Source organism: Charadrius vociferus, unplaced genomic scaffold (genome assembly GCF_000708025.1).
Source record: "Charadrius vociferus isolate BGI_N301 unplaced genomic scaffold, ASM70802v2 scaffold65, whole genome shotgun sequence".
NCBI lineage: Eukaryota > Metazoa > Chordata > Aves > Charadriiformes > Charadriidae > Charadrius > Charadrius vociferus.
The window spans coordinates 5,562,285-5,575,180 of record NW_009649293.1 but is presented as its reverse complement, the minus strand read 5'-3'; the positions used below and the strand labels follow the sequence as shown (position 1 = coordinate 5,575,180).

The window sequence follows — 12,896 nt, the reverse complement described above, 5'->3', positions numbered from 1 at the left end:
GGGTGGTTGTTGGAAAGCATAGTATTTGTATAATTTCATAGTGGGTTGTTGAATATACACTGGATAAATGAAATGTTTTGCAGTGCAAGTCTGAATTATTTGCCCACTGAAAATATATACAAACACATGTTCCATAACTTAAAAAAATGTAGTAAATATTTAGAGTCAAAATAGAAGCAGATTCAGCAAATAAAATAAAAGCAGATTTTAAAATAAAATAAGGAAATTGATAATGCTAACAACAGGAAACAAAGAGAATAAAATTAATTAAAAACAGACACATAAAAGAATCCTTGCAGATATGTAAGGACTATTGCACTGGTAAGAAGCAATATCCATTCCATTCTGCGCAAATCTAATATTAACTGTCATGTGCAACAAGCAATATAATGCCATTAAATTTATCTGCTACTTACATTAAAAACATGAAGCGAATCAAGCTGAAGAATCTTATTTTTAAAAATAACTTAGCACAAAGACTGCATAGCCCTAGCAAAGCCTGTAGGTTCCTTCTTCTGAAGGGACAAGAACAATTTTACCTTCAGCGACATCTGCACAGACATCAAAAATATTGCTGCATCTTATGTGGGAAGTTTTCTGTGGATGCTGCAGGTAAAAACTAGCAATGTGCTTACCCAGCCTGCTACGCCTTATCTCATCAGGTGAGACTGGACGTAACTTCCTCTCTGCCTTGATTTCCTCCAGTATCCTTTCATGAAGGCTGCGTGGCCGTGGTGGGGTTGGTTTCAGTTTTCGTGCCGAGGCCTCGGGATATAAAGATAATCATATTTACATAAAACAGTGCTTCCTTGAAAGCAGATTTCACACTTTTTTTGGAAAAAAATGTGGAATGCTGTGATATGATTTTACATGCGCTCAGTTGTAAAACTCACATAAACTGGAAAGATGATTGTATTTTTCCCCAATTCATTAGGCTTTCCCAGAGATAAAAGGCTGCTGGTAATAATAGCTATTAATTGGTAGGTGCAAGATACTACGACACTGTTCTTTAAGAGACCATGTTCTATATACAGAAGACTATTTTTGAAAGCCCATGTCAGAAAACGTAATATTTAACATATTCCCTGGACACAACATGCTTTAAAAAGCCACATTTTTTGTTAGGAATGAAGCCCACTGGATTACATACAGGATTTAATGGAGGTCGCGATCGGATGAAATCCAGGATTATTTCATGGGCACTCTTTTTTAATCGAGGCGGAATGTCACCGTTGACCTGGAAAGGAGAAAATGAAATATATACTTCCATGGTTTGCATTCATATTCATGCAGATGATGAGATCAATTTAAAACTCACAACCATCCTGACAGAGCTTGCAGTGTTCTGACATCTGCAACAGACGTAAAAATCCACCGGTCCTGAGCAATCCATATGTAGAGCACAGGCAAGCAAAAATGTAGATAACAGCTTTTCAGCTTTGCAGATAGCTGCTGAATAACCACAACTGCAGCGGCTTTAATCAGCAATACTCAGGATTTTGAAATTTTGAAATCACATCAAGGCTGCAATCATGTCTATGGGAGAATGCAGATGAAGCTTGGAGGAAAAGGTGCCAGCACCACTTTTAAGAACAACTATTTGAACCATGTCTCACTGCCAACCATTACACAGTCTGTAATATGCTGTTGGTAGCTTCTGAGAAAACATGGATGCTCTTTAAGGCCTCAGTTTTCTTGATCTCCTTACGATCTCCAAGCACTGGCGTGTGAGCAAAGCCAGATTCGGCACAATCGCCAACGATTTGCTTGGAGCAATGGATGAAAAATACGTCCCCCTTCATTTTTGTCTTTACCACATGGCTCTGCTGCTCTGGCCATGAAGAGGTGCCCTTGTGTGTAAATCCCAGCGGAAGGAGAGGGAAGCCCTGAACATGATTTCATAGCTACCTCTTCACCTGCACTTTAAAGATTACTCAAGTGTAAAACCAAGTTTGTTAATATGTCTAGAAAGTAAATCACTATAATGCCAGTGGCATGCCACTGGAACTAAAGGAAGAGCATTTCCTCACTGTAAATCATATATTTCTGTAGAAAAGGGGCTTGGTGAGGGTTGTTTGCTTGCTTGGTTGGTTTTCTCCAGAGAGACAGACATTTCTTTCTCTGATACCTCATTGAGACATAAGACCATATACAAGACATCAGAGGAAAGAGTCAGCAGTCGACTATACGTACAGGATATAAAAGAAGGCAATGGAAGTTTTCCTATCCTCTGAAGAATTTGTAAATTGTAAGACGGGAATAAGTGTACGGATTTGCTTAAAAAAAAAATCCACCTGTCAGGTTCAGTCTTTGTACAGCACAGTGCCCAGGCATACTGTCAGGGATGAGAGAGCATCCTATGCTATATATCCTTCTGGCACCTTCTATTACTAGACAGGAGCTGGCTATCAGCCCTGCTCTCCAATTTGACAGAAATTCCCCATGACACTATATTTCTTAGACCAAATGTCCCAAATTTCAATTTTTCTTTTTTCTTACTCTTTTTTTAAAGGTCAGTTGGCTCATTTTTCTTTGGGAAACTATTAATACAAGCTCTGTAGCCAGAAAATATATGTAAAGACACAGCTCTGGTTTGTCACATCACATGGACTTTTGCTAACCCGAAGGAATGCTGCAGTCAAAAAAAATCGGTTTAAATGCCCATAAGGTTACCTGAATATGATCCCTAATTGAACTTCAGTAATGCCATGCAGCTTCCCTATAAGCTCTGCTCACCTCAGACATGCCCTGTTTCCAGGCTGAGGCACAGTGACAGCCTCCCAGAGAAGATTCATCCCTTCCCTGATAACGAAGCGGATGCAGAGTCCCTCCTGGGGAACATTTCATTGCTTTCCCAGGGACTCTTTCCGGAAGTATCTACCGCAGACACAGTCCAAATTTTGTTTGCTTCCCCCACTGAGCCCCTTAGAGTGAATTTCATATAGCTTGGCAGAGAATACCAAGCTGCTAAACTCTGCAACATGCATTGTCTTCCTAAAAATAGTGAAGAAAAATTAAAATTGAAAAGGTTTATATTAAACAGTGATTTGACATTTTATGTCAAATGATGAGGAGAATATTATTTTAAGTGGTGTGATTGATTTCTTCTGTTTAAAGACTGAGGAGCTTTTTGAGGCCAGCATGCTTTGCAGGATTGCTAATGAAATGAGAAGCCTCTCTTCCCTGAGTTACTGTTCATCAGATGTCAAAGTTGATAGCTGAAGTTGAGAGTTATTACCATCAGAACAGCCATTTTGTAAACTGATATTCTCCATTCCAGCCTTGGGGAACAACCCTCTGCATGACAATAGGAAATAAATAATACATGGCTCTGAGCCTTTCACCTCAGGGCACTCTTCGCCCTGACTTAAGGCCACCAGGGTATAATTAGTATCGGTATTCCCATTTGATTGGAAAAGGAGAAATATAAGATCTGCTTAAGTGATGTTCCACAGGATACACGGGGAGCTGGTGGCAAAACAAGTGGATGTTTCGCAGACAACAAGCCAAGAGCAGGAACGCTGGTGGCAGAACCCACCTTCTCATACTCCACACCCAAAAAAGATGCTGACAGGAAAGACACAGAAGAGAAGCTTTTATCCTCTCTGTCCACACCAGATCTATTTCTTTACTCAAACTAACTCTCTCTCTAATGAGAAATTTCACATGCATCTTCTAATTTTAATTAATTAAAATTCATGGCTCTTGATTAACGTCTAAATGAGAGATATATCGCACAGATGCAGCCACGATACATGCAGGGGAAAAAAAACCCAACCAACAAATATTTTTTTTTTCCCCCACATACCAGATTGGCCCCATTTGCAAACTAGTATTTAAATAAATACTGTAAAACAGTGAAAAACTACCCTAAGTCTTCATGTGTGGAGAAAGTATAACCAATGATTATAAAAATCAACCAGAGATTTAGAGATCTAAACAGCTAAAGCACCAAAAAATTATCATGTAATCACCTACTCACTCATAACCAGCTACCGTCACATTTGAATATATAAATATGGATTTGCAGGCAAAAAAATAACTGCAAATGGTACTTAGTAACCTTTGGCCGAAGCCCGAGCTTTAAAAATGGTAATCCCAAACAAGGAGTACATTGCAAATCACTTACACAAAAAATACATCACTTATCACTGACATTCAATTATCTCAGCCATTTATCTGTCTCACTATAAAAGGTGACACCATTAAGTAGGGGAGTGCTATCTCTAAATAATAGGCAACATGAAACTGATACTGTTTTGTAGGATCTGGAAATTTTCATTTAAAATGACATTGCATGGACACTGAAACTGACAGAGGGGACATGCTACATCACTTCCAGAACAGCTCATGATAAAGTTCGGTTGTGAACTAAAGTACTGTAAGCAGATCTATATTTGCTGTCTTTCATTATGCACACAGTATAGTGATTTTGTTAACACAGTTGTTACACAGTTCATATTTGACACCAGGCAGCAAGCTCAAGCAGCAGCATCCAAGAATAACGTGCTTTGGTACTTCACATCACAAGCCACTGTACCCACACTGCTGTCCCTGCACATCTACTATAGATACAAGTTTATGATACCACATGATAACCATAGCACTTACCGGAGTCCCTCCTTCTTTGAATACCCCTAAAGCACGATTTGGAACTGTAAAGCTCACTGCTCTACCTAGAATGACTCCTAAACTTCCACAGAAACATGTGACAAAGGCAGAAAATGAAATAGGATAGTTCCCTGCTTAAAGCAGCTGAATACCTCTCAGTAAAACTAAATCAGACCTGTGCATAAAAGAATGACAGACTTTGCAATACTCAGCTGGACAAACTGGTTGAAGTCTTTTCCTCACATTCCTTATGTCCAGCTTGAAACATCTGAAATCCTGCTAATGAAAATACTGTCCATGCACAGCTGTTATTGCAATTAATGTAAGTACTGTAAGATGCTAAATACTGTCAAGAAATAAGTAAATTTTTTTTGTTAAAAATACCCAACCAGCCATGCCACAGGATTCTCAGATTAGCCACTCAAATTACTGTATATTTTTTATAATAATAGTTTCAATCTATATGCCTAAACTCCCCTTTTGCAACATGGCCAAGCTAATACCATGGCATCACAGGTATTTGTGAAGAGCTCGAATATGAAGGCAAGAGCACTGCTACCTGTGAAGAATTTAACTGTTACACAATGTAATGCTGAGTTTGGATACGACATAGAAGGTACCTGACAGCCACCCACTGAAAAAGTAACATAAATGTTATCAGCTACTGTTCACTACGCACTGCTCAAGAATGATAGCGAATGGTGCACATCTTGGAGTGGGGGAGGCGGGCAGGAAAGAGAGCTAATTGTGAATCAATGTGGAATTAAAAGCTGTAGCTTAACACATGTGCATAACAAAGAAAAATTAAGCCTGTAAGAGTAACTTAATTCTTAAATTTCCCTGTTTCCAATTGCTGACTCTACCAATGTTCACAATTTTTAACTTTTTGGGAGTGAGTGCTCCATAGGAGCAAAATGCTATTAAATCTCTCCAGGTAGACATTTAAAGATTATAAAATGCCAGGGTGAAAGTTATCTTGTTCCTACAACAGCCATAGAAACAAGGACTCTCACATTTGGATAGAGAGAGGACAAATTTGAAATTATTTTCGTATGTACTGAAATAGAAATGCCAATGTCACTGAAACCAAAGAAACCAGTTATTTACAAAAAGCTCAGAATTTGACATTTTACACCTTCAAAAAATTTCAAATATTTCAACTATGACAGAAGACGGCTGAGAACATACAGGTCCAGTTACTGGCATCTCTTAACACTTTTGATAGTGTGAAACACCAAAATAGTTCCTAAGTAATGCACCTAATGGGAACATCTGTTCCTTTCCTAATTTCTACTCAGAGTACTGAGCAGTCAGGGACAGATCAAGCTATGCTTTTAAACACAGCATTATATGAATGAAAAGAACAGTAAAGACTTCATGTTGCATCTCATTAACTTAAAAGAATTACTTAACCTCTTGTTATCATTAGTAGCATATGCATTTTCACAAGTACCAAGTCTAAAAATACTACCTATAAATTTAAATTTTGCCAAACATCCGTTTTGACTGCTAGAAAGAAACATAATCCATCTTTCCCAGACTACCTTAAAATTTAGATTTAGGATTCTTGTCCTTTTCTTCTCTTCTTAAGAACCACGACAGTTTTCTCTGATGGGAATACATATAATCATCTTTGACCCATGACAGTCAGCTGAAAGATGCTGTATTTATGTGATCTAACTAAACTTGCAATTCTATATGAATCCTTCAGGCTCCACACATTTCATGTCAGGCTGCACTCTTATTATTGTACATGCTTGGCACATTCTTCAAGCAGACCCTGCAGCAGAATCCAAGTTACTGAATTTAAGGTTTCTAACAAGAAGTTCTTTTTCTAACACAGTATCATTAGCAGTTGTCAGACTAAGCCAGTAATTGCACCACAGACAGCACTACAGGTACTGTACCTGCAGCTGATTGTAATCCCAATTCATGTTTATGCCCAGACATCACTTTAGACAATCTACCTACTAGACAAGATAGCAGGATAAAAATAGATGCTTGCAGGGATTTTGTATACAGCGAGAGTCTGGATGAGCAGAGGAGCAGCTGTGCCTCCAAGACCTGCCATATAATGAAGAAAATCTCTTCTGAAGAGGCAGGAGCTTGCTCAGCAGAAGATGAATTAAAGGTTAGTCTGACAAAAGCAAAATTAGGTGACCCAGGGGTTACCATTCAAACAAAACTACAATCCTGAATGCGTACAGTAATCCAGGTCCTAAGGGGAATGTTCCTCTTTGCAGTGGGTAGTAGGAACACTTAGCACAGTTCTCTGAATTGTTAGCAGAAAGACAGATAACATCATTACCTGGATATGTATTTTACCCTATTGATTTAACATTTAAATGACATCTGCTGCAGAAAATAAATACAATCTGGTAGTCTAAATCCAGATCTTGATTAGGAAAGTACTTTCAGCTCATACATAAAAGGCATTTATATTCGTAACAAACTCATTTATTTGCTCCCCATGTAGTTGTTCCAATGTTTTCCTTTATTCTTTTTTCTAATGATCTCTGATAGAACAAACTGCACGCTTTCTGTCTCCCTCATCTTCTCCCCACCCCCATCTCTGAATTTTTCTGGTGGAATCACAGCTTTCTCACTAACAAAGATTGTGTGAGGCTTTGTCAGGAAAGCAAACACATTTGAACACTGAATATTCTAAGACAATGCTTCCACTGGAACTAGTAACAGGTGAAGGTAAGTAAATGCAAGGTATAAATATTAACATTGACCAAATACAGGCCTCTGACAAAGGGGTTTAAAATGTCCTACTAGGGATAAGGAGCCCTTTAGATCAGTTGCTAGCTTATCAGGAAGAACATCTTAATGTTGAACACAATATAAACCAAAAGGAAAGAAGGAACAGGGAGACATCAGTAAATATCAAATGGGTTCTGATAAAAAGAGTGCCTCAGATAAATCTTACTTCCACCTTTATAAGTATCCAGGAGGAGGAGATGTATCAACACCCTTCAGCTTGCTTTGGCATGTTGTCTTGACTTGGACTTGAAAGTAGCAATAGGATATGCTGAAAATAATTAAGCTCAGCTTCTACAGATTGAAGATTTAAAATTGTTTACATAAAGTATTCCTTGAAAATTCGTAACAGGTCATGGTAACATAAGTTTTCAAACACTGTAATATAGGTAGTAGGTAATACAAGTTTTCAACTACTGTAGGTTTTCCTTTCCTGTCACAGTATCACTCACGTAACAACATGGTAGCGCTTCACATTCTGGAATTCCCAAAATTATGTTGTAACTCAAGATAAATGTTCTCCCCCAATCAGAAAAGCCTAAAACAATCTCTCAGTGCAAAGCATGACAGGACTTTGAATATGACTCTTATGGTTATGATAAAACCCACACAAATCATTTTTTCAAGCATATGATATATAGGTATGTCTCTCAGAATTTTAAACGCCTGCCAGATGGAAAACAAAATACACAACATTTGTTGGTTTCATGATTTTCCCCTCAATGTACTATGTAAATTTAAGATGCCAGATAAAATCCATGAACATTACTATCTACACGAAATCATAATTTCAAGTTTCTCAGAAAAAAAGAGAATAAAAGAAGATAAAAAAGGAAAAGAACATTTCAGATTTGACAAATTCAAGTGATTCTCATGACTTACCATGACCTTCCTTAAGGTATAGCGTTTGGATCTAATATCATCCATCAGCATTTCATAGGGTGTGAGCTGATATTCGATTGGGAGCGGGTTGTACTGACGCTCTTGAACTTTCTTAAGTTTAACACCATTCCGTAAATCTCGCATCACTTGTACCCAAAAACGAGCCTGAAGAGAAAAGAGAGAGAAATTTTAGTTGATACCTTAACCTTGAATAGCACCTCGGATTAAACCAAAGTTGTTAATTCCCCTTTCAGGACACCACCAAATACATACAGCTGTACTATTTTAACACATCAACCAAAATCCATTTTATTTTATATAAGCCTATTTTTAACCCTCATGAACGTAACAAAACTTTGTTGCAACTCAGCGGGACTGCACGTCTCACCTCAAGTGACATTAATCTCTAAGATAATATAGAAAAAGGATTTGAACTTCTCATACCATACATCTATATCTCCATTTCAAGTATACTGCACGTACGTCAGGGAATTTTCTAGACTTATAGCTAATACTATGTGAATTAAAACAGTGACTGAATCCAAAACTTTGTTTTCCTTAGAGCCAGACTCATCTTGCAAAATTTCCCAGCAGTTGTTCTTCAAATAGAAATTTTGGAATGGAGTCTAAATCCTAAAGTCTAGCAATATCCTCTCAGTACTCCATTTCCTTTTGTTCTTCCTGTAAGAGTACCATACACTAATATCTCCCTCTCATTTTCCAGGCAGCAGGACTGGCTGGAGAGAAGAACAACAGGTGGTGGATAGAAGACTGGGAGATTGAAATCAAGTACTTTTAAGAACCTCATAATATTCCCCTATGAACTGGCAAGAAGAGTAAATAGAAAATAAAACCAGCTGCTTTCTGTTAAGAGTTTCCCTGTAACATTTTTCTTCCACTATTGGAGGAACTCAGCTGGTGCCTCTGCCTACTGCCTTTGAAGGGCAGTCAGCAAGATACCTGTCTAATTGTCCAGTCTTGTAAATTGCAAAAGCTTCTCCATGAACACAGTCTAAAGAAAACACGTAATGCTTGGATACTTGTACTGTTTCATCTGTCTGCAAAGGAAGGTTGAGCCTCCATTTGGTTCTAACTTGTCGTGAGTTACTATTAATTCATATCTTAAAACAACCAGACAGTGATTTTAACATAAACCAAACAACTTTACAAAAGCATTATAAAGAAATATAAACCACTAGTAATGATGCTGAATCACTATTCAATTGTTGTCTTACCCAGTCAGCATTTTTTAAGTCATCAAGATCTGTGCTGGATTCATCACTGGCCTCTTTGTCCATTTCTTGAATCTTCTTCAGATTCTGCAAATGAAAAGAAAATGAGCCAATAAATGAGTGGTGGCATTATGCTCAACTAAAACCGAAGCTTAATATTTAACATCTGTTGAATTATGTTGTTTGGGTATTCTAATGAGTGTTTTATGACTTGAATAGTAATACTGTAACTTGAAATACTCTTTGAATATATTTCTCTTAATCAAAAAGTGGACCTTAAATGCTGGAAAAAAAAAAAAAAATCTTAAGTTTGGGCATGAAAGTACTTCAGATAATAGCATGCCAGAGGAAAAACTATACACAGAAATTTTAATATTCCTAAAATTGGGCTATGCACAGAAAAAGTAACCACCTAGCAGGTCTGTGAAGCTACAACACAGAAAATGTTACTGACTTGGTAAGGATCCCATTCATAACAAAATTACTGTTATTTGTTGAATTCAAGACAGCTCATTTTTGTAGAAGGAGAAAATCCCAGAAAGTTAGTTATGAGGGGAAATAAACTATGAGAAATCCTTTAAACGGAATAGTGACAGACTTGCATATGTATTGAAGTTAAGTAGTCTGTATAACATAGTTACAGATTCTGAAATCTGAGTAATAAAAATACGTAAGAAAGAGAAACAGATCTTTCAAAGGTAAAACCTTTTATTTATGAACAAGATCAGATCATGCAAATACGGAAAAGATTGTCTGCAAAGGGGCAAAGAAAAACTTTCACACTAACAAGAATCTGAAAAATGATTAAAAGTTACCGCAGACCAAAGAATAGGCAAGCCTGCACACAGAGAAATGCAAGTGAAAGATTTAAAAGGCTGTGGCTTGACAGAAATGAACTTATACACATAAACAACTGCATATTCAAAATGCTATTTTTTGGTTTACTTCTGTATTGAAATGTTATGGAATCAGCAGTACAAACAAATTCACAATACGCCATTCCACTTTTACAGAGAGTTTTCCATGAAAACTTTAACAATGTTTAATATGTTCTGTTTTCTAAGTACTCACTAATGTATTCAAAACAGATAGTTAAATCCTCTGCTGTTTATTTTATGACATTAAAGCAACAGGTCAGAGGTCTGACATGTATTTATTTATCAAAAATCTTTTTCTCACTTTTAAGCACTCAAGCTGTTTCTTTAATGGAACTGAACTATCAGTCTTAATTTAGCTTTTCAGCTTCCCAAAAAACTTAAAAATAAGTATATTTTTTTAAAAAAAATTTCCTGGAAGTAGTTCCAAAACTGTCAACATTTCAGTGGAAGAAATAGAAGCACTGGAAGAGTGCTTAACTTGCACATTTAATAGAGTGCAACGATCTACCAAACCTGGTTACAGAGATAGCATATGTGAGTCAGCCACCACAGAGGTTCTGGAAAGAGAGCAAATGGGTTATTTACTGTCTCGTTTAAGTAGGTAACACACTTGCTTTCATATTAAAGAAGAAATATTACCATTGCCCTATAAAAATAAAATACATAATTTACAGAAAGGGTCTAAAAAAGCCATAAATCACCCACACTACAGAAGCAAATGTATCATGGGACAATGTGGGAACGTTTTGGCATGACTTGCAGTATCACCACAGGATACCCAATTGGGAAAGAATGTCTTTATGGAAACTTGTGTTGGTCCTGCCGCTGTGGTCAGCAGTCAGTCTGACACTTACAGGCAATCACCCTTTTCCAAGGGAAAGAAAAAGAAAAATGGAAAGAACGAGTAACAAAGTCCTCGCTTATGTGTATATTGCCATTCAGGGTTTCTTCTTTTCTGTATCATACAGTTGCAGTAACCATTTCAAATACAGTATCCGTGAACTGTAAATTACTTACTTTCTTGCAAACTGCTAACATTTATTGATAAACTGCAAAATAATAAAATCATTCTGATACTTTCTCCTTTTCCTCCCTGTAATCAAAGAGCTAACTTCAGTAAACAAGTTCACAACTGTCAGGTTTGCTCCTCCTTTCCATACTGGAAGGTACACATTAATTTTTAAAAAATTAACATGTTTCAGCTGCTTAACCTTTACTTCGACTGTTCAACAAGATTTGCGGCAATTATCCCTTTCAGCAACCATGTTCCCTACCACACAGTTTACTGGGCTGGTTTATGCCCAAAGGCTCATACCTTTGACTGACATAAATATTCCATGAAGCTAAAAAGATTACAACCTGTTTTTCTTAACAGCAGAAAATAAGCACAAAAAAAAACCCCCAAACCTGAACAGCTGAAAGACCTTCCAAATAAGGCAACCATCTAATTAGTTTCTCTGGAACATAGCTTGAGGGGGAGTTTCTACCTGAGAAAGCACAGGTGTAAGTGATGCTGGCTACATTGGAGAGTTGCAAGAGCGAAACCTGCCAGCCAAGAGATAAGTCTCCCAAAGTGCAATTTTATGATCCAAATGAGCTGATATAAGCATTGGCTATTGCCAAATCTGGGCTCCTACTCTTCCCCATCCCAGCCAACTGCTCCAGCTTTTTCCCTCATACTGGCAAAGACCCAAACTTTACTTTGTAGCATCAGTTTATTCCCCTCCCCAGCACCCAGCTCAGACCCCTAAACACAGATCACCATGCAATTAGTGGAGAACAGTAGAAAGGGAATGAATCTCCATCACTATAGAAGTTAGAAAGCTTTGGAGGACTGGGGAGAAAAAGAAACAGCCAAGTGCTCTATCCTTCCAGCCAATGGAAGGTGTCTTTAACTCTTCTTCACCTGTTCAGTGCTGCTCAGGAAGGAATAATTTCACTGTGATGGATGATTATGTTTGAACTTCTAGACTAAATGAAACATTATCATTTCCCTCCAGCACCCCCAGCCAGCATCAGTGGGTTTTGCATCTGTTTCAATCGTAAATTATGGAAACCAACACATTTACAATACAAGGCACCATTTGTCAGAACATAACTGTGATCCAAAACCTGCGAGGAACCTCAGCTGCTGTAGCCACTTGTACTTACCATTGGGACAATGGATTAAGAAGAGCTATTACAGTATAATAAATACATGGTCTAAGTGGGTTTCCATTTCAGAAAGCAGAAACATCTTAAAAGGGTTTTTCTAAACGATCCCTGAACCTCAGACCCATACCACAGACCTGATTCACCTATTACAGCCTGGGCATTCATTCAGGAAATCAGGGTTGGATGCATAGGAAGCGAGTGTTTCAACAGCTAAGGCTTTTTTTAAACCGTTTGGCCATTTTTTTAAAAAAACTCCACATCTTGTGGCAAAAGCTAGTAATAAAAATACCAAATGTCTTCAAACGTCTTGCTGCACTATTAAAAGCAGGCAGTTGATTTGCTGCTGCTGCGTGTCCCACATTTGAGACGCACTCTC

At 37.6% G+C, this 12,896-nt stretch overlaps 1 protein-coding gene across 1 annotated transcript in view; it reads right to left on the bottom strand.

The window, feature by feature from the left end:
• The window catches only part of SPIRE1 (spire-type actin nucleation factor 1), a 103,854-nt gene that overhangs the window by 27,179 nt on the left and 63,779 nt on the right, over window positions 1–12,896 (bottom strand). The window contains exons 4-7 of the mRNA XM_009889087.1: window positions 9,492–9,575; window positions 8,257–8,421; window positions 1,151–1,237; window positions 636–765 (exon numbers count right to left, since the gene is read on the bottom strand). Of these exons, the coding sequence (XP_009887389.1) occupies window positions 636–765; window positions 1,151–1,237; window positions 8,257–8,421; window positions 9,492–9,575 (466 nt within the window). The remainder of the gene's footprint in view (window positions 1–635; window positions 766–1,150; window positions 1,238–8,256; window positions 8,422–9,491; window positions 9,576–12,896) is intronic.